At 42.7% G+C, this 26,109-nt stretch overlaps 1 protein-coding gene across 4 annotated transcripts in view; it reads right to left on the reverse strand.

Annotated features, from left to right (window-relative positions):
- The window catches only part of LOC137371218 (copper-transporting ATPase 2-like), a 189,371-nt gene that overhangs the window by 83,559 nt on the left and 79,703 nt on the right, over positions 1 to 26,109 (reverse strand). For all 4 annotated transcript variants that reach the window (XM_068033409.1, XM_068033408.1, XM_068033410.1 and 1 more), the window contains exons 3-9: positions 16,614 to 16,883; positions 14,377 to 14,540; positions 12,580 to 12,741; positions 9,874 to 9,950; positions 9,609 to 9,783; positions 7,289 to 7,522; positions 6,248 to 6,339 (exon numbers count right to left, since the gene is read on the reverse strand). In XM_068033409.1, the coding sequence (XP_067889510.1) occupies positions 6,248 to 6,339; positions 7,289 to 7,522; positions 9,609 to 9,783; positions 9,874 to 9,950; positions 12,580 to 12,741; positions 14,377 to 14,540; positions 16,614 to 16,883 (1,174 nt within the window). The remainder of the gene's footprint in view (positions 1 to 6,247; positions 6,340 to 7,288; positions 7,523 to 9,608; positions 9,784 to 9,873; positions 9,951 to 12,579; positions 12,742 to 14,376; positions 14,541 to 16,613; positions 16,884 to 26,109) is intronic.

Here is a 26,109-nt window from a genome sequence, read left to right on the forward strand (position 1 = left end):
AATACGAGTTGATTTATGATAAAACATTCAGTTTCATTACCTAGTCAACTGGTGCATTAATAAAGCTGTTAGGGAGGAAGATAAGGTAATTGGAAGAATTGGTTTCCACTGAGGTGTTCTAATTAAATGGTTTTTACTGTAATGAATGAAAAATTGATGACGCTGAAAGATGAAAATTGCATGTGAAAAGTGTATGAGAAGGATAAGCAGACAAATAGCTTCAGGGAATGATACCCTGAAAATGTCAAGTACCTGCTCAGCATGATGTGCATCATTTTAGTCTTGCCCTTTGGATTATGCGAGGAGAGGGAGATCTTTGTTCCATGCAACAGGACATTTAAGACAGTAGCTGCTTGGTGAACCTGCACTAGTTCAGCTTTGTGAATAGCACTCAGATGAACAAGAGATGCTTGCTGGTTGAGTAGTCTTGATGCATCAGATCCCACTGAATTCCTGAATTCTCTGCACTCAAAATTAGCTGCATCAGGTAGGCACAGGATGTCAGCGAGGGTTATAAATGTGATACACCCTTTAGTTGAATAACCTGCCAAAGCTTACTGTCTAAGCTCATGTAAGATAATAATGAGAGATATTGTAGATAACTAGAATTGTCCATGGAACTGTGCTCAGCAAGGAGTCTCCTTTATGACAGGGAGGAAGGAAGGAAAGACCATTGGAAAAGACTGATGAGAGAATAAAAGGAACACTCAATTCAAATTAATTTACCTAAATGTTGTTTCAAAATGCCCTTTACCTTTTTACTCATAAGTAGTTTTTTTCTTTAGAACTCCAGTCTCCAGTTATATTTTAAGGATTTTTTTGTAATTAAATCTTCATTTTACGTAGAAAGATATTATATCGTGTGCAACCTTTTTGCTTTCATTTGAACTTTGGTACACGTGATGCATCTTTTTATGAAAGGTCTTCCTCTAATTTACTGCACATACCATGGAAGACGCTATGAACTGCCTGCCATTTAGTTTATTTAATAGAGTTAGTACTCTAGCAGATGATAGCTATTGTTTCCTTAATGGCACTTGCCAAAATATAAAGGTCATACATAAAACGTTCATACATTTCAAATTTGTGGGCATGTTTTATTTGGACGTTATTTGCTGAATCTACATAGCCTTCGGCATCTAAAGTAGGTTAAAGAAATTATGTGGGCCTCTTTATTTTGAGTTTTCTTCGCCCACTCTTAACCCACGTAGCTGTTTCTATATGATTTATTTCAGTGAAAAATGCTTTGGGTACATTTCTAAGCTCATCAGGCAACATGAAAACTGAATTTCATGTTTCACAAAAGACCATTCAAAATTAAAGGTGGAAATTGCAACTGCATCAGATATCCAGCAGTTCCAATGTCAAGAGATTAATATGACTCATAAAAACCTCAACAATCCACATAATTGCCATTCTTTCAAGCAGAGTAAACAAACTGAACTGGATTATGGCAATTCCACGCTAGCCAAGGCATCACTGGTGCTAGAATTTATCCAAAATATTAATGCCAAAATAGAAATCCGAGGCTATCAGAAGTACTATCATTGTCCACAGTCTTTCAATGCCAGTAATCTTAGCCTCATAAGACCACGACGAGAAGAATTCTATACACTGTCTGTTCCCAGGCTAAGATGTTTAAAACATACAAATGATGCCAGAGATATATTAATGATTTTTCTCTTTTAGGGTAGGCAGTGGCATAGTGGTATTATCACTGGACTAGTAACCCACAGACCCATGGTATTTCTCTGGGGACATGGGTTCGAATCCCACCACAGCAGAAGGTGGAATTTGAATTTAATTAATAAATCTGGAATTAAAAAGCTAGTCTAATGATGGCCATGAAACCATTGTCGATTGTTGTAAAAACCCATCTGGTTCACTAATGTCCTTTAGGGAAGGAAATCTGCTGTCCTTACCTGGTCTGGCCTACATGTGACTCCAGACCCACAGCAATGTGGTTAACTCTTACATGCCATCTGAAATGGCCCAGCAAGCCACTCAGTTGTATGTAACCGCTATAAAGTCTATAAAAAGGAACGAAACCGGACGGAACACCCGGCATCGACCTCGGCACCAGAAACGACAGCAGCAAACTCAGCCGTATCGACCCTGCAAAGTCCTCCTTACTAACATCTGGGGGCTTGTGCCAAAGTTGGGAGAGCTGTCCCACAGACTAGTCAAGCAAGAGCCTGGCATAGCCATACTCACAGAATCATACCTTACAGACAATGTCCCAGACACTGCCATCACCATCCCCGGGTATGTTCTGTCCCACCGGCAGGACAGACCCAGCAGAGGTGGTGGCACAGTGGTATACAGTAGGGAGAGAATTGCCCTGGGAGTCCTCAACATCGACTCCAGACCCCATGAAGGCTCATGGCATCAGGTCAAACATGGACAAGGTAACCTCCTACTGATTACCACCTACCGCCCTCCCTCAGCTGATGACTCAGTACTCCTCCATGTTGAACACCACTTGGAGGAAGTACTGAGGGTGGCAAGGGCACAAAATGTACTCTGGGTGGGGGACTTCAATGTCCATCACCAAGAGTGGCTCGGTGGCACCACTACTGACCGAGCCCTAATGGACATATCTGCTAGACTGGGTCTGCGGCAGGTGGTGGGGGAACCAACACGAGGGAAAAACATACTTGACCTCGTCCTCACCAATCTGCCTGCCGCAGATGCTTCTGTCCATGACAGTATTGGTAGGAGTGACCACCGCACAGTACTTGTGGAGACGAAGTCCCGCCTTCACATTCAGGATACCGTCCATCGTGTTGTGTGGCACTATCACCGTGCTAAGTGGGATAGATTTCAAACAGATCTCGCAATGCAAAACTGGGCATCCATGAGGCGCTGTGGGCCATCAGCAGCAGCAGAATTGTACTCATCAACAATCTGTAAACTCATGGCCCGGTATATCCCCCACTCTACCATTACCATCAAGCCAGGATCCCAACCCTGGTTCAATGAAGAGTGCAGGAAGGCATGCCAGGAGCAGCACCATGCATACCTCAAAATGAGGTGTCAACCTGGTGAAGCTACAACTCAGGACTACGTGCATGCCAAACTGCATCAGCAGCATGCAACAGACAGAGCTAAGCAATCCCATAACCAACGGATCAGATCTAAGATCTGCAGTCCTGCCACATCCAGCCGTGAATGGTGGTGGACAATTAAACAACTAACTGGAGGAGGTGGCTCCACAAATATCCCCATCCTCAATGATGGGGGAGCCCAGCATATCAGTGCGAAAGATAAGGCTGAAGCATTTGCAACAATCTTCAGCCAGAAGTGCCGAGTTGATGATCCAACTCGGCCCCCTCCTGAAGTTCCCAGCATTACAGATGCCAGACTTCAGCCAATTCGATTCACTCAAGAAACGACTGATGGCACTGTATACTGCAAAGGCTATGGGTCCTGACAATATTCCGGCAATAGTACTGAAGACCTGTGCTTCAGAACGTGCCGCACCCCTATCTAAGCTGTTCCAGCATAGCTACAACACTGGCATCTACTCGGCAATGTGAAAAATTGCCCAGGTATGTCCTATACACAAAAAGCAAGACAAGACCAACCCGGCCAATTACCGCCCTATCAGTCTACTTTCAGTCATCTGTAAAGTGATGGAAGATGTCAGCAACAGTGCCATCAAGCAGCACTTGCTTAGCAATAACCTGCTCAGTGATGCTCAGTTTGGGTTCCGCCAGGGCCACTCAGCTCCTGGTTCAAACATGGACAAAAGAGATGAACTCATGAGGTGAGATGAGAGTGACTGTCCTTGACATCAAGGCAGCATTTGACCGTGCGTGGCATCAAAGAGCCCGAGCAAAACTGAAGTCAATGGGAATCAGGGGGAAAATTATTTTCTGGTTGGAGTCATACCTAGCGCAAAGGAAGAAGGTTCTGGTTGTTGGAGGTCAATCATCTGAGCTTCAGGACATCACTGCAGGAGTTCCTCAGGGTAGTGTCCTAGGGCCAACCATCTTCAGCTGCTTCATTAATGACCTTCCTTCAATCATAAGGTCAGATGTGAGGATGTTCATTGATGATTGCACAACGTTCAGCACCATTCGCGACTCCTCAAATACTGAAGCAGTCCGTGTAGAAATGCAGCAAGACCTGGACAATATCCAGGCTTGGGCTGATAAGTGGCAAGTAACATTCGTACCACACAAGTGCCAGGCAATGACCATCTCAAACAAGAGAGAATCTAACCATCTCCCCTTGATATTCAATGGCATTACTATCACTGAATCCTCCACTATCAACATCCTAGGGGTTACCATTGACCAGAAACTGAACTGGAGTAGCCATATAAATACCATGGCTACAAGAGCAGGTCAGAGGCTAGGAATCCTGAGGCAAGTAACTCTCCTCCTGACTCCCCAAAGCCTGTCCACCATCTACAAGGCACAAGTCAGGAATGTGATGGAATACTCTCCACTTGCCTGGATGGGTGCAGCTCCAACAACACTCAAGAAGCTCGACACCATCCAGAACAAAGCAGCCCGCTTGATTGGCACCCCATCCACAAACATTCACTCCCTCCACCACCGACGCACAGTGGCAGCAGTGTGTACCATCTGCAACATGCACTGCAGCAACGCACCAAGGCTCCTTAGACAGCACCTTCCAAACCCGTGACCTCTACCACCTCGACGCACAAGAGCAGCAAATGCATAGGAACACCACCACCTGCAAGTTCCCCTCCAAGCCACACACCATCCTGACTGGAACTATATCGCCGTTCCTTCACTGTCACTGGATCAAAATCCTGGAACTCCCTTCCTAACAGCACTGTGGGTGTATCTACCTCACATGGACTGCAGCGGTTCAAGAAGGCAGCTCACCAGCACCTTCTCAAGGGCAATTAGGTTGGGAAATAAATGCTGGCCTGGCCAATGACGCCCACATCCCATGAATGAATAAAAAAAAAAGGTATTAGTCTAGTAAATCTTCTCTGATCTACATCCTTCCTTAAATAAAGGAAACTAGCATTGTGTACAGTCCTCCAGATGTGGTATCGCCAATGCCCTGTATAGCTGAAGCATAACCTCCCTACTTTTGTATTCAATTCCCCTTGCAATAAACGATAACATTCTATTAGCTTTCCTAATTACTTGCTGAACCTGCATACTAACCGTTTGTGATTCATGCACTAGGACAACCAGATCTCTCTAGATCTGAGAGCTCGGCAATCTCTCACCATTTAGATAATATGCTTCCTTTTTTATTCTTCCTGCCAAAATAGAATTCCTACCAATTTCACATTTTCCCACATTATACTCTATTTGCCAGATTTTTGCCCACTCACTTAACCTATCTATAATCCCTTTGTAGCCTCCTTATGTCCACTTCACAACTTACTTTCCTACCTAACTTTGTGTCATCAGCAAATTTAGCAACCATACTTCTGGTAACTTCATCCAAATCATGTATATAAATTGTAAAAGGCCCCAGCACTGATCCCTGTGGCACACCACTTGTTACATCTTGCCAACCAGAAAATGATCCATTTGTGCCTACTCTCTGTTTCCTGTTAGTTAGCCAATCTTCTATTAACAAAATATTCCCATAATTTTAATCCATAGAATTTGAAGTTCCCTTACTTATCTATCAATGACAAACTTAGTTTCTCTATTCATCTATTATTTTTGCCTTTATGGTGACTACTTGAGGTAGAAGGTCGGTTTACACAAAGTGACGATAAAATCAAAGTCGACATTTAGCCATTTGAAATGTTCCACAGTATAGGAATTTCAATTAAGATCAATTTTCATTTTGGAAAGTAGGCACTGGAGATGCCTGAAGGGTTTTAAGTAGGGAAGAATTCAATGGTGCAGCATGTTGGCATACTGTGGATTGGTAGCTCTCTTGATATCAAGCATATTACTGGGGAAGGTGTTGAACAAAGACAAGCCTCTTCCTTGCCTTGTTTTAAGAGGGTATGGGGGAAACTTAGATCTAATTTCAGTACAGGTGAACATGTACCATTCTTGCGCGTTCCTAGCGTCTGCTTACAGCATGAGTTTGGCAGAGGCCTAAATTTGTCTCTCATTAGTACAAGATAATGATATGTAATGGGGAGGGGCTCCAGAGATGAGTAAAAATGTAAAACAAAACAAAATTAAAGAACATAAATGTGCTAAATTGTAGCACTTATCTAAATTTAAGTTTCATTCAAAATGTTTACTTGAGCTGATGACAATAGGTTCAATTCTATTTGACAATTTACCCCAGTAGAGAGTTGTCTGGTCCCAGTGTTACTATTGTAGCCTCTGTAGCTTGAAGGGATAACAGCTTAGCCAGTGCTTCTGAAGTCTTACTCTACAACAAAAAGGATTGCAAAACCAATTAGGAACTGTAACGTTTCCATTAAAAAAAATTCCCGTCCCTTTGCAATCTCTATTCCCTTGCCCCTCCCCTTGCATTCTCCCCCTTCCTTTACTATCCCATTGTAGATTCGCCCCATTTCCTTCCCTTCCTAATATGCATTCCCCACTCCTTGGTACCTACATGCCCACTTCAGAGGGCTCACTTTCATCTCGCAGCTAATGCACTAGACAGTCCCTACTTCTCTCCAGGTTACTGCCTCTCTACACTGCAGATGGCATTTGTGTCTCATGAGAGAGTTCTCAACTCCAGTGCAATACAGCCAGAGAATGCTGGTAATACACAAAGTAGTGGAGCAGGGTGGTGAGTGGGGTCTACAGAAGGTACCATTGCACTAATATGTCAAGGCAAACACTGACATGGTGATTGGTTCTCAAAGTGCTGACCATCAGCATGAAATACTGGCAACTGACATGTATTCTAGTGTGTAAAGGCAACACCTGTAGTAGCCATACAGACCAGAGTATCCCAGGTTTTCTCACTCTCAGTGATGAATTAACTGATGCAAGTTAAGTCAGCAGTTGGGGGTTGGGATGCTATAACTGGACGTGCTTTTGTATTTCCATGCAGGAAAGTTCAGACATCTGAACAGGGAATGAGAACATTCTGTCTATGATGGCTTCCACAGTTCAGTACTTTACTAATGCTTACTGTCTAGCGCATAACTAGGAATGGCCATTTTGGCATCCTAAAGACTACCTGCAACAACGAAACTATATCTTCTGCAAGCATCAACTCCTTCAGGAGAGGAAGAGAGAAACATTTGAAACTGAACAGGTAAAAGTGAAGGTTCAGTCTAAGTTTTACACCTTCAGTAAAAATTATGGAACATTTTCCGATAGAAAATAACTTTACCTGATAAACTATGTAAGTGAATTATTACCTTTGCGACATGTTCCAGCCATCTCCCCAAGGCAATGAAGACAAACAACATTGGTGGAGTATCGAAGAATGTCACTGGACTTTGTTCTGCCTTTTCAGCGATGGCCACAATCAGTATCACACAGGAATATAAATACGCAATGGTAGTAGCCAGCACGATGAGCACATCCATATTGGCAATTTTGTGCTTAAGAGATTTGTAGGCTTGAACGTAAAAGTACCAACCTCCGATAAACTTTAAAAAATATATATTAATTAGTAGCTCTACTTCAATTAACTGTACACAATACAGTGCAGGCAAATGCTGTAATGTGAATAATCCACTTTCTGTATCATTTTATTCTTAAATATCACTTTTCAGAAATTCAATTAACACTGAAATATTCGGATTTTCTGTTGCACAATTTACCTTCTCATATAAAAAAAAATCTCCCACAAGCACTCAAGGATAAAGCTGCAGTTGGGCCTTCACTTGAAATATTTCTTTAAGGCAAGATTTTTTTTTGCTAGAATTACATCTTTTTAAAACACGAATTGGAGAATTCAGTAAATTCCAGAAGGGAATTCATTTTAATCAGCAGAAAATGGCAGCCATTGCAAATCAGGATTGTTGACCTCCACACCAGATTCTCTGGTGCAATGATAACCAGTTTCACATCAGCATTTACCCTACAGATTGTTGTGATCACTAAGTAAATCAAACATTTTACTAGCCGCAGTGATTTACAAACTTTGATTTATAATCACTGGGGATGTGCAAATCTTGATGCCCACTGAACTAAAGTACATTGTGGTATAGATTTTATGTAGGAAATGCGGGATTTGTTTCATTAGTACTACAGAAAATAGGCCATTTTCTTGTTTTCTCTAGGCCCAGTTTTACTTTTAAAGACACCATATTGACATATATAAACATGAAAGCACTGTCATCTGCAAAGAACATTTAACATGTATTTCATTTCTGTATTATTTTCCTAAGTTGAACTTTATCTGCCACCTGTCAGCCTATCTATGCTTTCCTGCAAAATTCTTGTAAGGATTTACCATATTCCACAATTTGATGTAATTTACAAATTTAATACTGTTTCACCAATGCCCAAGTCCAGAACATTCATGAATAATGACAATCAGTTCAACGCATCTTCCCAGTTTGAGAAACTTCCTTTTATTTCAACATTATCTTTTTTCCCTCCTACCACTTCTCTATCCATGGGGCCCCATTCACCTTAATTCTATGTGCCATTACCTTTGTCATAGTCTTTTATATAGTAATTTATCAAATGCAGGTAACATTTTCCTAGTAAAGCATAATGTGCCTATTTTTATTATGTACAATAATGCTTTTATCCAGATGCAATATTCAAATGAATCTAGATATTAAGGTAAGAGTAGTCACCAATATTCCCGCTAAGCTGTGCATATGTGGAGCCACACAGCAGCCTGGAAGCTACTGCACATGCACTGTCCCTTGATAAATACCACGTGTATGCAGCTGTGCTAAAATATTTAAAGGGCCCATGCACTAAAAAGATTGGCTGCGCACAACAAAATTTTAAGGGGAACATTGGTCAGCACCATTTTGACTAGACTCCCAGGAGTACTTAACAGTCTGCTGATTAATATCTTTAAAAATAGATCTGGATAATATTTGTTCAAGAACAGGTTTGAATGTTTTAACATTAAGCACAGAACGCCTGGGTTCCTGTGCTGCTGGGATCACAGAAAAGTCATCTGTAGAGTGCAGTTGGTCACAGCTGAATAATGTAAACTGTGATATTAAAATAATATCTTGGAGCTTGGGAAGTCAAAATAAAATTTGCAAACGTTTACCTTTTTCGATCATTGCACACCTTCATCAAGAGACTACATTAATGAGATGGACAATGATGGTAACTGTAAGTGACCTGTTGTTTCCAATTGCTCTATTACATTCTGATGTGATAGGAATTTAGTTGTCCCTTGTGATTCGAGTACACAGTCCCAGGAATGGCATCTGAACAAAATACATCTAAAAAAAAAGGCTGGGGACATCCTACACCCCAACAGAAAAAAACGAGCCCAAGTCAACTTGTGCCATTTCCCTACATTTCTACTAGAGGAGCCAAAGGGTAGGGGGAGCTGGAATTTAAAATAACCTACAAAAGGGGTGATCTTTTGTTATTAATTTAATTAGGTTTATTTTGAACAATCGAGTTGTCCCTGGCCGACACTACAATATGTTAATTTAGATTTAACTTGACTATGCTGTGCAGCAGAGCTGCAGCAGAATTATTAAATATTATTTTTGCATTGTAAATAAAGCTTTTTTGTTGTGCACTCACCTGAACAGGAGTACATAAAACAAAGAAAGCCAGATTAAGAATTGATAAACCTGGAATAATGTTTTGTTCAGCAGGCATGGAGCCACTGCGCTTGTTATCCAGCACTATCATGTATATCATTAGTCCAAAGACAGGGATGCCAAAAAGAAGGCTGAACAAGAAGGACCTCTTCCACCTAAAATGGAGACAAAAACGTAAATACAATGATCTTTCTTAGTAAATCAATATTTTCTATTTCTCTTAAGAATATCATTGATAGGCTTACTGTTTTATTTCCTCTTTATGGTCCAGATCATGTATTGCTGTATCTCTTTTGACTAAAGAAGCACCATAACCAAGTTCCTATAATGGAAATTAAGTTCAGTAAATAAAATACAGTGAAGTACAATTAATGGCACAGAACTGACATATCTTTGAGAGACTATATTAAGTTCAACCTATAAGTAGTAACTGTACATGCTTTCATTAGTTGTACTACATCCTAGTCCTAGTGTGATAGGATATTAGTTTGCCCTTGTTATTCCTCACAAGCAATAAGAATATTCCATTAGAAAAGGAATTACTTGCAGTTTTAGGATGCCACGAAAAAAACAGAGGTGAGAAAGGAATTAAAATTATTAATGAAAATCTAAAGGAGAATATGAGAAAATAAGAGGTTGACTGAGATAAGGAAAGTTAAGAGGGATAAGTGGGTCAAAAAAAATGGAAGAAACAGCAAAGGAAGGGTAAATTTTTGAACAAGTATATTAGTAAAAAAAGAATTGCTGAAAGAGAAGTGGGATCCCTGAGAGGAGAGGCTTGTTGATTTGTAGATGCTAGTTATAAAAAAGTTGTACAGAAATTTACTAAGAACTAAGGATATGTCTTTACTTAAGAGAAGGATATCAGAAAGCAGGTAAATTCTGAAGTGGACAAGAGTAGGATGAGCAATATTATGATGGATAAAAGACACATTTCAACTAAGTTAGTTGCAGAAAGACAAGATATCGGGGTCGGAAAGGGGAGGGGTGTTGTAGGGTATTCCCAAGCGCAGAGGCACCTGCAGTAAATATCATACTGTTTAAATATTATTTGAGTAACCAGTAACATATAATATTAGTGAACAGTGAGGAGGTTGCAAAGCACCATGGGGCTCAGTGAACTTGACCACATTCCACAGGAGCTGAGTAATCCAATCTCAAACAAAAGGCTAATTAAAATGAAAAGCAGACACCCTTGTGGAATGCTGACAAAGGTGCTAGCCTGTAACGAGGTGAAAACATCATGAGTAGTCCCCTATCTGTGTATGGGCCGGTAACGAGGTGAAGATAAGGGGGTATGGAAAACATCATGAGTAATCCCCTATCTGTGTATGGGCCGGTCATGCAGCCCCTCTATGCCTAGTAACCGCTTCTATTAGCTCTAATAATCAATGTATATAATCGATAATCGTTGTGATTGGACCATGTCCGGTCGGGATGGGCTGAGTAACCGTTTGAAAATGTATAAGTATGGATGATTTTCCTTTGTTCAGTGGAGAGGTATCTGCACAGCCCAGTGACCTGCACCCCGCTGGCATAACTAAATAAACTGTTTGACATTGGAGCAGACCAGTGTCGTGTGATTCTTCTAGATTCATTCACGCTAACAAGGGGGAAGGAAGAAAGCAAGCAAGAAAGAAATAATAGCGTGTGAATGGGAGGTGTAAAAACACCAAGATACAGAGAGATCTTGTGATCAGAACAGACGTCTTCAGCAAAGTGATCACTCAACATGCCTTTGTTCATCCTAGTGTAGAGAACATATCATGAACAATGAATACAATGTACTAGACTGGGCGGAGTACACATAAATTTCTGCATCACATGAAGGGACATTTGCCCTTGCACAGTGATGTGGGAGAAGTTGCATCTGCAGCAGTTAAAAAAAAGTTAGACTTGCATTTCACTATCTCAGGACACCGGATGCTTTACATGCCAATGAAGTGTAGTCACTGTTGTCATGTAGGAAACGCAGCAATTTGCACACAGCGAGCTCCCATGAACAGCAAAATGATAGTGACCAGATAACCTGTTTTAGTGATGTTGGTTGAGGGACAGATATTGTCTAGGACACCAGAGAGAACTCCACTGTACCATGGGATCTTTTACACCTAACTGAGAGCGCAGACAGGGCCTCAGTGTAATGTTTCATCCCAAAGACATCATCTTCGACAGTGCAAGACTCCCTCAGTACTGCACTGTCGTGTCAGGCTAGGTTTTGTACTCAAATCTCCAGAGTTGCTACCAACTGAGCCACAGCTGACACAAAGTTATATAGAAAGATGCCAAAGGAAAGCCAGCTGAAAGTGGAGTTGATAGAAGAGTAAAGAACGGTTTCCTGGGGGGCGGGGGGGGGACAGGTGATGACTCCATGAACTGAAGGGGGCTGCAGTGCTTCATACTGGGATCACTCTGTACATGCTGGAAAACAAAAGACTATATAGAAAATGCAGAGGTTAAGGGAGGAAGGTGAGAGCAAGTGGGACTTTGTCATCATTGTGAAAAGAGAGGGATGAGAGTTGAAGCTGTTCTAAGTATGGCTCAATTGCATCTCAGTGCATTCCCACATCACTGTATGAGTCCAGACAAAATTAAACTGATGAGCTTTACAGATTCAGAACGGCAATCGATGGTATTGACAAAAATCATTAAGGGTAATCACGTGATTACTTTCAGCCATTCAGGATTGAGCAAGTCATGCACTATTAACACTCCTGTCATTCTGTCTTGCCTTCCATACTATCACAGACATTCCCTTTTGTTCATTCTGTCCCCCCCACTTTCCCTGCCTCTATACTTTGTTAAAACCTGTTACATCTCTAATTTTTTCCAGTTCTGATGGAAGATCATTGTTTCTCTCTCCACAGATGCTGCCTGACCTGAGTATTTTCAGCATTTTCTGTTTTTATTTCAGATTTCCAGCACATGCAATATTTCGCTTTTGGACATACCTCAATCATTCTGATTACATCACGTGGGCCCAGTACTTCTGGATCCAGTTTAATGAGTGCTTTGCTGGTGGCAAGGGCTACTGATACATACAAGATGCCATTGATTCTCATTAATTTTGATTCAATATTGTGAACGCAAGAGGCACAAGTCATTCCTGTAATCTAAAGAAACCAAATTAGGTTGCAAGAAAAACGAACATCTTTGCTTGAGAAAGACAATACTAATATTGTTAATTAAATATTCAGGACTAAAGCAAGGGAAATAAATCATTAAAGATAATCTGCCTAAGTCCTGGAAAGACTAAATTCTCAGTACCCATCTCCAACTATCTGGCAAAATATATTTATCTTATTCATTTGTTCATGGGATGTGGGCGTCACTGGCTAGGACAGCATTTATTGCCCATCCCCAATTGCCCTTGAGATGGTTGTGGTGAGCTGCCTTCTTGAACCCCCTTCTTGAACCGCTGCAGTCCATGTGAGGTAGGTACACCCACAGTGTTGTTAGGAAGAGTGTTCCAGGATTTTGACCCAGCAACAGTGAAGGAATGGCGATACAGTTCCAAGTCAGGATGGTGTGTGGTGGAAGGGGAACTTACAGGTGGTGATGTTTCCATCCACCTGCTGCCCTTGTCCTTCTAGGTGGTAGTGTTCGCGGGTTTGGAAGGTGCTGTAAAAGGAGCCTTGGTGAGTTGCTGCAGTGCATCTTGTAGATGGTACACATTGCTGCCACTGTGCGTCAGTGGTGAAGGGAGTGAATATTCAATGTGGTGGATGGGGTGCCGATCAAGCAGGCTGCTTTGTCCTGGATGGTGTCGAGCTTCTCGAGTGTTGTTGGAGCTGCACTCATCCAGGCAAGTGGAGAGTATTCCATCACATTCCTGACTTGCGCCTTGTAGATGGTGGACAGGCATTGGGGAGACAGGAGGTGAGTTACTTGATACAGAATTCCCAGCTGCTGACCTGCTCTTGTAGGCTCAGAGGCTCTTATGTAGCTGGTCCAGTTCAGATTCTGGTCAACGGTAACGCCCAGGATGTTGATAGTGGGGGATTCAGCGATGGTAATGCCATTAAACATTAAGGGGTGATGGTTAGATTCTCTCTTGTTTGAGATGGTCATTGCCAGGTACTTGTGTAGTGCAAATGTAACTTGCCACTTATCAGCCCAAGCCTGGATGTCATCCAGATTTTGCTGCATTTGGATATGGCTGCTTCAGTATCTGCGAAGTCGTGAATGGTGCTGAACATGGTGTAAACAGCAGCGAACATCCCCACTTCTGACCTCATGGTAAGGTCATTGAGGGCACCAATGCACTCCATTCAGACAGTATGTGCAATGGTTTATTTTCATTATTCAGAGTTAATCCCGGGCCAATAAATTCCATTTATGTTAATGTCTGTAGATGGAGTTTTATTCCTGCAGACTAAGTTTGAGCTCTCTCACATCTCATCTCTCTGAACGCAATAAGTCGCTTCAACTGATCCATTAAAACTAATTACAAAGAAGGTACAACAATATGAATTATAAATGACTTATTTAGTTTAACTGTAAAACATCATAAATGTTTCAGTAATCAAGCAATTAAATCCGGTCAATACTACAAGACAATAAAACCCTGTGCCTATTCACTAAAGTTCAGTAATTGCAACATCAGTTGTAAGCCCAGGAGGCAAGTTGAAAATCTATCCCAGTATTTCACCCCTTAAGAGATTTAAATAGCCATTGCTCAGAATAGTTTAAAATAATTACTGAACTCAATAACATTAGTCATGTTGCATAACATGAAATATACTTACAATAAGTTCCAATTTTCCAGCTGAAAAAACATCGTCTTCTAAAACCGTTGCTCCAAAACCTAAATCTTTGATCAATTCTGCAATGTCAGTGGGCTGGATGATGTTTGGGTTATATTTGACTTCTGCCTTTCCTGCCATTAGTGCTACCAGAACTGAAAATATACCTAAAAGATATTTGAAATATTTTGTAGAAAAACTGGAAAATAAAAACAAACAAAAAAAATCTGGCAAGCTGTTTATATTTACGAAAGCAACATATAACAATAGATCAAGGGTGTGGAATAAGGTTCTCTCATTGTTAGGACATAGATTTAAATTCAATTCAAGATCACTGGGCTAGATGTTTTCTCACAGTAACTGATTCAAAGTGAATGAGGTAGATCTTGACTTTGCGGAATACTGTAAATTGGATAACAAATCAGCAGCCTCTTTTATATCGCACCAGATATCTATTCCCATTGACTTCAATGGGTGGGCGGGTATACGGCCACAGCAACAAATGGCCTGCAACAAAAATTAACACTAAATTAACATCACACTGAAGGAAGCTACAAAACTATTTGGTGTAGCAAATGAACTGAAGCAAGCCACCGGCGTTCTGCCAGAGATAGAGAGGGTGCAGAAAGCCTAGGCCCAAATTTCACTAAATGCGAAGAAGCTTAGGGGAAGGAGAATCCTCCTCCACAATCCCACCCAAAATCAGACAGAAGTGTAATGGAGAATATAGGGAAATAAGTGTTATGAAGCCTACTGCCACCCAACAATCGCAATCAGGATTTCCGTGTGGAGTCGGTAAAGGCCCAGGAGGCAACAATAAAAGGCCCAGAGAGCCACCGATGGAGGTAAAAACACCGATGAAGCCTTGTGCAAACCACTTCTCTTTCCAGTTAGTTTTAGGGACTGATCTGCCAACCACATTGGTCTCCACCTTTCACATTCTCAAAGTACTTCACAGCCAATAAACTGTTTTTTTTAAAGTGTATTTATTGGTCGGAATTTTGCATTAATAACAGGGGGTGGGTCTAACAGCATCCACCATTATTATGGAGTAAATTGGACAGCAAATTCTGGCACCCATATATGCGCATTAAAATGTGGAAATCCAAATGTAGCTGTCAGAAATATTCGCTCCTCTACAGGGAGCACTCTAACAGTCCTCGCTGTTAGATCAGGCATTGAAAGGGATGCAATGGTGTGAACTTGGGGTTCTTGCCCACTGGTTCCCCACTAAAGATGCTAGAAAAAGTTAGGGCTGGTACATTCAAGAGTAAGTGAACTTTTAACGGTGTGATAATTGATAATTACTGAACAACCTCTCAGGCCCTGAAAATTAAACTTACAAGTGTGGAATCTCATTCCGTCAGAATTAATTGTCAGCAACTAATTTTTTAAAAAACTTTTTCTGTCTGCATCTTTTATCTCGCTCTTTCTTAATCACGTCTGTCTTTTCCCATCTTTATTCTAGTTTCTGTCCAATGATTTAAATCTAGCTTATACTTCCTAGTTTAGACTGCATGTCTCAGTGAGGATTCTTCAATCTGGTTGAAGAGTCTTACAATTTCTTGCTCTGTTCATGGACATCACAGATCCTCTCTAGAGGGTGCTATATGGATTACAGCAAGTTTCTGCTCTAAAGCATAAGAAAACTTTGTGAGCAGCTGTCAGCATGACAAATAGCAAGTGCTGTTCCTTCAGCACTGACTGCAAAAGCCAGATAATGTTGCTTTGCAAGAAAATACCACAGCTAATTTGCCCAAAGTCCAGCAAGCACCAATCAAATATAGGTCCAGATAATCTGTTTGGTGATGTTGTTTGAGGAATAAATATTGCAGGGAGAACTGCCTTGCTCTTCTTTGAATAGTATTATGGGATATTATATGTCCACCTGAACTTCAGATAGAGCCTCAATTTAATATCTCATCCAAAAGACACCATGCCTGACAATGTAGCACTCCTTCAGCATTGCACTTAAGTATTACCCTAGATTATGCAGTTACATCCTGGAATAGAGCTGGAGACATGACCTTCCAACTAGAAGTGAGAGTATTTCCAACTGTGCCAAATGCACCCTATGGCGAATACAAAGTACAATATGAAACATTGCAACATAAATTCTGAGGTATATATTTTTAAATCCTGCTTTTTTTTTGTTCAGCGGCCAGAAAGGTTTGCATAAATATTTTAGACTGACTGGTATGCATCACTAAATGTAAGTGCAGCATAAAAACATTACTCACCTTCTTCTCTTTGAAGTGTACTTTCAATATTGGCAACACAAGAGGCACATGTCATACCAGTAACCTGTAGAAAACACTTTCCTGTTGCTGATGGTACTTCATTGTTTTGGTCTTTTGAGTTGGACTGGAGAGGTAGAAACTCAACGATATGATCATAGGAAGGGAATACTTCTTCCTTCTTTACAGCAAATAGTTCTTCTTTGGTATGTGTGAAATGACTCGAGGACACATTTGAAGTGACTGAAGAGGAATCATTCATGCTACCAAGATCTAAATGCCCAGGGGAAATAAATACGCAAGATCAAAGACTGGCATTACTTTTCTTTCCCTTTTTTATGACAAGAAACGATTTGTAAGAATTTTCAGGAACAAGAAAAGGCCACAGCAATTTGGCAGATTAACCTTGAAGGGAATTTTACCTCTGTCTTCTACACAGGAACAAAGTGGGCTAGCAGTAAAAAGCATACAGTCCCATTTTTCACTCCCGCCAATCTCTGCTTTTAACACCACTGGTTTTGGTGGAGGAATGGGTGTCTGTTGGATTCATGCAGGAGCCCTGTCCATAAATACTACAGTGGCGCAGTGGTTAGCACCGCAGCCTCACAGCTCCAGCGACCTGGGTTCAATTCTGGGTACTGCCTGTGTGGAGTTTGCAAGTTCTCCCTGTGTCTGCGTGGGTTTTCTTCGGGTGCTCCGGTTTCCTCCCACAGCCAAAAGACTTGCAGGTTGATAGGTAAATTGGCCATTATAAAATTGCCCCTAGTATCGGTAGGTTGTAGGGGAATATAGGGACAGGTGAGGATGTGATAGGAATATGGGATTAGTGTAAATGGGTGGTTAATGGTCGGCACAGACTCGGTGGGCCGAAGGGCCTGTTTCTCTAAATCTAAAAAAAAATCTAAAAAACCCCCACCGCCTAGAATGAGGCATATTAATTTCGTCACATGAACATTAATTTTGCTGGGGTGAAGAAATGGCTTGTTTAAAGAGATCACCAGACATTTGGCTGGAGGATATTTGCATACTAAGAGATGGTGCTTGTGGAAGCAAAGCAACTACTCGCTGGTCAATTAACCCAAATGGATTTTGATCATTAGACATTAAAGGTTACAAAAATCTTAATACTTTAGAAAGCCTAGAGGAGTTTAGAAAGTGCAGAGGTGAAGTAAAGAAGGAAATTAGAAAAGCAAAGAGAGGACATGAAAAATCATTGGCAGGTAAAATCAAGGAAAACCCAAAGATGTTTTATCAGTACATTAAAACAAGAGGATAACTAAGGAAAGGGTAGGGCCTATCCGAGATGTACAAGGAAACTTATGCGTGGACGCAGAAGATGTGGGCAGAGTTCTTAATGAGTTTTTTGTCTCTGTCTTCACAAAGGAGAGGGTGAATGTGGATATTGTAGATAAAGAGGAGGAGTGTGAAATATTAGATATGATAAGCATAATGAGAGAGGAAGTACAAGAGGATCTGACATCCTTGAAAGTGGATAAATCGCCAGGGCCAGATAGATTGCATCCCAGGTTGTTAAAGGAAGCTGGGGAGGAAATAGTGGATGCGCTGAGGATCATCTTCAAATCTTCAATAGATCTAGGAGAGGTACCAGACGATTGGCGGTCTGCGAACATTGTACCATTATCTAAAAAGGGTGCAAGGGATAGGCCAAATAATTATAGGCCGGTCAGTCTGACCTCGGTGGTCGGTAAATTGTTAGAATCTATTCTGAGGGACAGGATAATCTGCCACTTAGAAAGGCACAAATTAATCAGGGATAATCAGCATGGGTTTGTTAAGGGAAGGTCATGTCTTACTAACTTAATTGAATTTTTTGAGGAAGTAACAAGAAGGATTGATGAGGGTAGTGCAGTGGATATGGTCTACATGGATTTTAGTAAGGATTTTTGACAGGGTCCCACATGGCAGACTGGTCAGTAAAATGAAAGCCCATGGGATACAGAGGAATGTGGCAGGTTGGATCCAGAACTGGCTCAGGGACAGGAAACAAAGGGTAGTAGTCGACAGATGTTTTTGTGAATGGATAGCGGTTTCCAGTGGCGTCCCACAGGGCTCAGTGTTGGGTCCCTTACTGTTTGTGGTGTATATTAATGATTTGGACTTAAATGTGGGAGGCATGATTGGGAAATTTGCTGATGACACAAAAATTGACCGTGTAGTTGATGGTGAAGAGGATAGCTGTAGACTCCAGAAAGATAATCAATGGTTTGGTTGAGGGGGGGTAAAAGTGGCAATTGGAATTCAATCCAGAGAAGTGTGAGCTAATGCATTTGGGAAGGGCAAATAAAGCAAGGGAATACACAATAAACGGGAGGATATTGAAATATACAGAAGTGAGAGACCTTGGAGTGCATGTCCACAGGAGGCAGGACAGGTAGATAGAGTGAAGGCGGCATAAGGAATGCTTTCGTTTATTGGCCGAGGTATAGAATTCCAAAGCAGGGATGTAATGCTGGAACTGTAATGCCGGAACAGTATAAAATGCTGGTTAGGCCACAGTTGGAGAATTGTGTACAGTTCTGATCACCACATTACAGAAAGGACATAATTGCTCTGGAGAGAGTACAGAGGAGGTTTACAAGAATGTTGCCAGGGCTTGAAAGTTGCAGCAACGAGGAAAGATTGGATAGGCTAGGGTTGCTTTCCTTAGAACAGAGGAGGCTGAGGGTAACCTAATAGAGGTGTACAAAATTATGAAGAGCTTAGACAGAGATACCCGTTTCCCCTAGCAGAGAGGTCAATTACCAGGGGACACAGATTTAAGGTGATTCGTAGAAAGATTAGAGGGGACATGAAGAAAATCCTTTTCATCCAGAGGGTGGTGGGTGTCTGGAATTCACTGCCAGGAATGGTGGTGGAGGCAGAAACCCTTAATTCTTTTAAAAGGTACCTGGACATGCACCTGAAGTGCTGTAACTGGCAAGGCTATGGACCAGGTGCTGGAAGTTGGGATGCCATTGGGCAGCTAGTTTTTTCAGCCAGCATGGACATGACAGGCTCAATGGCCTCCTTCTGTGCCGTAATTTTTCTATGGTTTCTAAGTGTGAGGAAGCTCACATGCCAGTGTCTGCTAAGATGGAGATTCCACAGGCACAGGAATGGTTAAACCAGTTAGTCACATCACTAATCTGCTGGCCAAAGTGGAGTCTTGAATTGTGCTCACAGGACAGTTTGAAGAGAGACTGCAGATTGCAACTGAACCTGGAACAAGACAGCCTCTCACCTGGCTGGCTCCCTCGCTTTCTCACAAACCTACCAACCCACTGAACTCGCTTAAACCTCAAGAAAGAATAGACTCCTACATCGTAACAAGTTAAAGCGTGCACCAACCAACAGCAAGCCTTACTGGCAACCAAAGACTCCACAATGAACTCAAAGGACTGTAAATACACCTAGCTATTGCCTCAAACTTTTCCCCTTTATTCTTTCTACCTTTTCTGTCTCTATCTGCGTGTGTGTTTATGCGTATGCATGCTAGCATGGTCGTGTCGCGCATTCGTAGTCGTTAACCAGATTAGAGTTTAAGGTTAATAAACTTCCACCTTTCTTGTTTAAATCTAAGAAAACCTGTCTACTTGAATTTCTTACCTTACAATTAGAAAGCAGTGAACAAGGATTCACTGAGGGGGGAGCTAAAACACGGTGTTTTTAAAATTAAACCCTGTTACGGTTAGACCAGGCAAAGGCTGCGAGGGAACCCCTAGACCCCTTTCTCACCTGGTCGAAACAGAAATTTGGGGGCTAGCGTCCTGGATTTGATCCACAGACAAACAAGAAATTGGAAGTGGGAAGCCAAATTGATCCCAATCAAGAAAAAGGATTTCAGTACTGGTTTTCTTGTGGTTGTTTGTGCTAGAATACCAACATCTCTTTGACTGAAGCCAGTAGCTCCCCAAGCCAGGGTGAAGTAACCTGGGAAAGCACTGTCTATGGAGGAGTTGAGAAAAATGGCTGAGCAGTGTGGAATCACTGTCCGTGCCAAGGCTAGAAAGTCTGACCTCCTAAGATTAGTGGCCAACCATTTTTCCCTTGAATCTGAAGAAGCAGAAACAGGGTTAGAAGTAGACCCCGACAAGGTATTACTAGCAAAGCTACAATTGGAACAGAGGAGACATGAATTAGAAGACAGGGAAAGAGAAAAACAGGAGAAAGAAAGACAAAGACAGGAGAAAGAGAGAGAGACAGGAGAGAGAGAAAGAAAGAGCCTCCCAGAAGGGACGTGAAGAAAAAGAGAGAGAGAGAGAGAGAGAGAAAGCAAGAGAGGCAAGAGAGAAAGCAAGAGCCTCCCAGAAGAAATGTGAAGAGAGAGAGCTGAGGCGGCTTGAGTTAACTAGGGATGACAGAGTAACCCAGAGAAAGCATGGCCAATATGGAGGAGCGTAATTCAGGGCTGAGGTACAGAATGGTTAAAACTTTCCCAATTGATCCCAAAATTCAAAGAGGGGGACATGGAGGCGTTTTTGTATCTATTGAAAAACTGGCAAGGCAGTAAAAGAGGCCAGCTGAGGCTCAGACTCTCCTGCTACAAAGCAAGTTAACCAGAAAAGGTTTATTCCATGTTGCCAGATGAGAGCTCATCCAATTATGAACTGACAAAAAATGCTATCTGCGGGGCATGAGTTAGTACCGGAAGCCTATTGTCAAAAGTTTAGAACCCTCAAGAAGCAAACTGATCAAACTTGCCTGTAGTTTGAGAGAAATAAGCAGCTGGCTTTTGACCAGTGGCTGAGGGCTCTTAAAGTGCAGCTCAGCTATGAAAATCTCAGAGAGGTAATTTTGCCAGAAGAATTTAAAAACTCTCTCAAACTCTCCAGAAAGACACATGTACAGGAACAGAAGGTTCATAGAGCCCGGCAAGCCACGGTGCTGGCCAATGAGTTTGCTCTAAGTTATGTCAGTTTCCCAGGGGAAAACCTTTCCTGATCACCTCCACAAATCCAAAAAGGACAAAGGGTGGGAAGGTGATAGAAACCCAAGCAGTCCTGGGAGGGAAAGAAAAACAGAAGACAACAGGGGGTCCCCCTCCAGCCAAAAAGGAAGGTGCTGTGAGCAAGAAAGACCTGTGTGCTTCCTTGTAATAAAGCAGGACATCTAAGAACTGACTGCTGGAAACTAAAAGGAAAACATGTAGTGTTAATCAGGGCACACCTGCTCAGTGAAGATGGGGGGACCCTGATGGAAAGCACAGCAGAACAAGCTATGGCCTTAACTGCAGTAAGAGTGAGACCCAGAAAGCTTACGGCTGCAAAGTGCAGGAAAATTTTAATAGGATTCCTGAAGGTTATCAGGGTTTTGTGTCTGAAGGGTAAGTAATCCCATACCCCTCGAGTGGGGCAAGCGAGCCCATAGTAATTCTCAGGCACACACGGGCCACTAGATCCATTTTACTGGAAAAAGGCCTTACCTTTCCCCCAGAGAGTGCAGTGAACACCAGAATGATGGTGAAAGGTATTGGAGGGCAGCGTATGCTGGTACCTTTACACCGGGTGCACGTGGAGTGCCACCTAGTTTCGTGACCAGTGACTGTAGGGATTGTTCCTAGCTTGCCTGTGGACAGGTTGACCTGCTCCTAGGTAATGTTCTGGCGGGGACGAAGGTGGTAGCTTCCCGAGTAGTGAAAGAGAGACCGGAGGAGGTCAAAGAGGCAAGGTAGTGGCAGGAGATGGTCCCCTGCAGTTTCCCTGAATGTATAGTGAATCAGGCCATGATCAAACCAGCTCCCCCAGAGGAGACTGAATTGGCACTGCAGGAAGATGACCATGAAAGTCTGTCTGTCTGAGACTTTCTCTGGAAAGTTAGAAGACCCAGGGAATGAATTAAGTGGATCTTCCCTAGCTGAGGTTCAGCGAGCTGACCCAGTATAGAGAGAGTTAACACAGGCTGCCCAGTCTGAAATTGAAGCAGAGGGAGTCCCTGACCGCTACTATTTAAAGAATGAGGTGCTGATGAGAAAATGGAGTACTCCTCGCAGACTTGAGAGCAAGGAGTGGACAGTGGTTCACCAGTTAGTGGTACCACAGAGGTACCAGACAGAAATATTAAGAACGGCCTACGAGATTACAGTGGCTGCACTTGTCGGTATACAAAAAACCAAAGCCCGCATAAGGCAGCAGTTTGACTGGCCAAAACTCCACAAAGATTTGGTGGAGTACTGTAGGAGTTGCCACAGGTGCCAGGTTGAGGGGAAACCCCAACTTAGTGAAAACTGCACCACTAAATCCTGTATTGGTGTTTGCAGGACCCTCCAGCAGAAGGTTGATGAACTGTAAGGGACCCCTGCCGAGAACAAAAGGGGACAGGCAGGCACAAGGCCAGCAAAAGGTTAGAAAGGAAAGGGGAAAAAGGGACCAAGAGGGCAAGTTAAAGGAAGTCCGGGAGGAACCTCAAATGGAAACCCTATTATCTGGTCAGCCAACCCCAAAATAGTTGAGAAGTTTGACCCCACATCCTCCTATGTAAATGCAGACACTAGAAGCACCCCACCAGAGTTGCTAACAGCATTTACAGGAACCTGCAGAGACAAAGAAAGTCCTCAAAAGGGCAGGTTAAGGGCGATGCCTCACCTAGTCAAAGAGCCACAGGGGAATGCAGTAGAATCTGGACAAATACCAGTAAGCCGGAGTGTCCCAAAGGACAAAGGGAAGATTAGCAAGGAATCCTCCTCCACAGTCAGGAGGAAAGAGAACCAACTAACCCTAAGGTGTAAAGCCCTTGCATGACTCAAAGCACTGAAGGGCGGCACAGTGGTTAGCACCGCAGCCTCACAGCTCCAGGGACCCGGGTTCGATTCCGGGTACTGCCTGTGTGGAGTTTGCAAGTTCTCCCTGTGTCTGCGTGGGTTTTCTCCGGGTGCTCCGGTTTCCTCCCACAAGCCAAAAGACTTGCAGGTTGATAGGTAAATTGGCCATTATAAATTGTCACTAGTATAGGTAGGTGGTAGGGAACTATAGGGACAGGTGGGGATGTTTGGTAGGAATATGGGATTAGTGTAGGATTAGTATAAATGGGTGGTTGATGGTCGGCACAGACTCGGTGGGCCGAAGGGCCTGTTTCAGTGCTGTATCTCTAATCTAAAGAGGAGAACCGCCCACTGCCGACGTCCATGATCAGAACGCCCGCTTAGAGCTAATTAAATCTAATCCTCCCCCTGCAGACCTCAACAAGAACAAATACTCTAGGCAGTCACGGAAATGTTCAAACTGAAAAACTTCCCCAAAAATCACACGTTTATTGGATACCAAAAAGGGCAGTTTAAAGCAGCACTGATACCAAGAAAAGACAGGCTGTAACAGCTGTTAGGATTTCTGAATCAATGAGAGAGATGCATGTATATTTTCCTGTCCTTATCTTCTCTCTAGTCCCTTTTAATGAAATGCTCTTTTAAAAAAAAAATCGCATTTCATTCCGGAGTGTAGAGGTGTCATGAAGACTCTCACCTGCCTAGAATGAGGCATAATAATTTCGTCACATGAATACTAATTTCAAACTGGTGCTGGAGTGAAAAAATGACTTGTTTAAAGAGATCAGACATTTGGCTGGAGTACATTTGCATACTAAGAGACGGTGCTTATGGAGACAAAGCAACAACACCCTGGTCCAATTAACCCAAATGGATTTTGATCACCAGACACTGAAGGTGTAAAGAAGCTCGCACGCCAGTGTCTGCTAAGATGGAGAATCCACAAACACAGGAATGGTTAAACCTGTTAGTCACATCACTAATCTGCTGGCCAACTTGGAGTTTTGAATTGTGCTCACAAGACAGTTTGAAGACAGACTGCAGATTGCAACTAAACCTGGAACAAGACAGCCTCTCTCCTGGCTGGCGCGCTCTCACTTTCTTACAAGCCTCCGGACCCACTGAAGTCACTTAAACCTCAAGAGAGAAAAGACGCCTACATCGAAACAAGTTAAAGCGTGCACTGGGCCCCAACCAACAGCAAGACTTACCAGCAACCAAAGACTCCACATTGACTCAAAAGACTGTAAATACACCCAACTATTGCCTCAAACTTTTCCCCTTTATTCTTTCTACTTTTTCTGTCTCTATCTGCGTGTGCGTTTATCGCGTATGCATGCTAGCGTGGTCGTGTCGCATATTCATAGTCGTTAACCGGATTAGAGTTCAAAGTTAATAAACTGCCACCTTTCTTGTTTAAATCTAAGAATACCTGTCCAATTGATTTCTTTGTCTTACAATTGGAAAGCAGTGAAAAAGGATTCACTGAAGAGGGAGGGGGGGAGGGGCGGTGTGGAGATAAAACACAGTTTTTAAAATTAAACCCTGTTACGGTTAGATCAGGCAAAGACTGAGAGACAACCCCGAGACTCCTTTCTCACCTGGTCGTAACACTAATCAGAATCCTAGGACAACAACAGAACCTCAGTAGTATTTTAACACGGGTCTGAGTGGGGAAGCCACCATGGTTTCCCACCAGACTGAAACAGGTCTCGTGCCAGTGGATGAAAGAAAAGGCCCTCCAAGTAAATGAAAAATTTTCCTTTATAAGACCAAGAAGTGGGAGGACTACTCTGGGCCTGACAAGAAAAATTGTGGCCACTGCTGAATTGAAAGAGGCCAAGGACTGCTTGCTCCTCACCTACCAGATTGACAGCTAGTTTATAAACCTCTACTGGTGTTTTCTTTAATCTCTAAAAGGTCAGAGCTCTTTGCGAAAATGAACTTACTGCCTCGTTTGGGTGAAACAAGGCCTACTTTCAGGGACATCCAGCAATCCAAGGACCCCTGAAGAATGTCCGATCTAAGATTGAATCAGTCCATTTTCAGGCATCCCAATCGCCTACCTATGACAGGCATTTGGCCTCTGCATAGACCTGTAGGGTGCCCAATGTCTGATTCGGACTTTTTGGGGAAACTGGGATAGCCAGAGGTCAGGCCTGCTCCCAGCAAGGGGTCACTCTTGAAAGTCTCAGTATCTCCCCTTCATTAGTGTCTTCCTCTAGTGAGGGTTTACAGGAGGTCTCTTTTGGAAGGCTCAGTAATCTTCCCCTCTTCTAGTATCTGACAATGGTGGATGGGTTTGGAACCAGGGGCAGTTAGGTCTGTGAGGGCAGCAGAGTTTGTGAGCAGGGATTATGTGAGCAAGGGGATTCAGTGAGCTGGGGAGGAGTGGGCTGTGAGCCGGTGGTGGGGAGAGACGTGAGCAGGGGTGGAGTGAACAGGGAGAGATGGTATCAAGCTTCTTGAGTGTTTTGGAGCCACACTCATCCAGGTTAAGTGGAGAGTATTCCATTACACTCCTGACTCATGCCTTGTAGAAGGTGGACAGGCTTTAAGGAGTCAGGAGCTGAGTTACTCGCCCCAGAATTTTCAACCTCTGTCCTGCTCTTCTTACCACAGTATTTATGTGGCTGGTCTGTTAAGTTTCTGGTCAATGGTAACCCCCAAGATGTTGATGGTAGGGGATTCAGCAGTGGTAATCCTGATAAATGTCAAGGGGACATGGTTTGATTCTCTCTT

Source organism: Heterodontus francisci, chromosome 6 (assembly GCF_036365525.1).
Source record: "Heterodontus francisci isolate sHetFra1 chromosome 6, sHetFra1.hap1, whole genome shotgun sequence".
Classification (NCBI taxonomy): Eukaryota; Metazoa; Chordata; class Chondrichthyes; order Heterodontiformes; family Heterodontidae; genus Heterodontus; species Heterodontus francisci.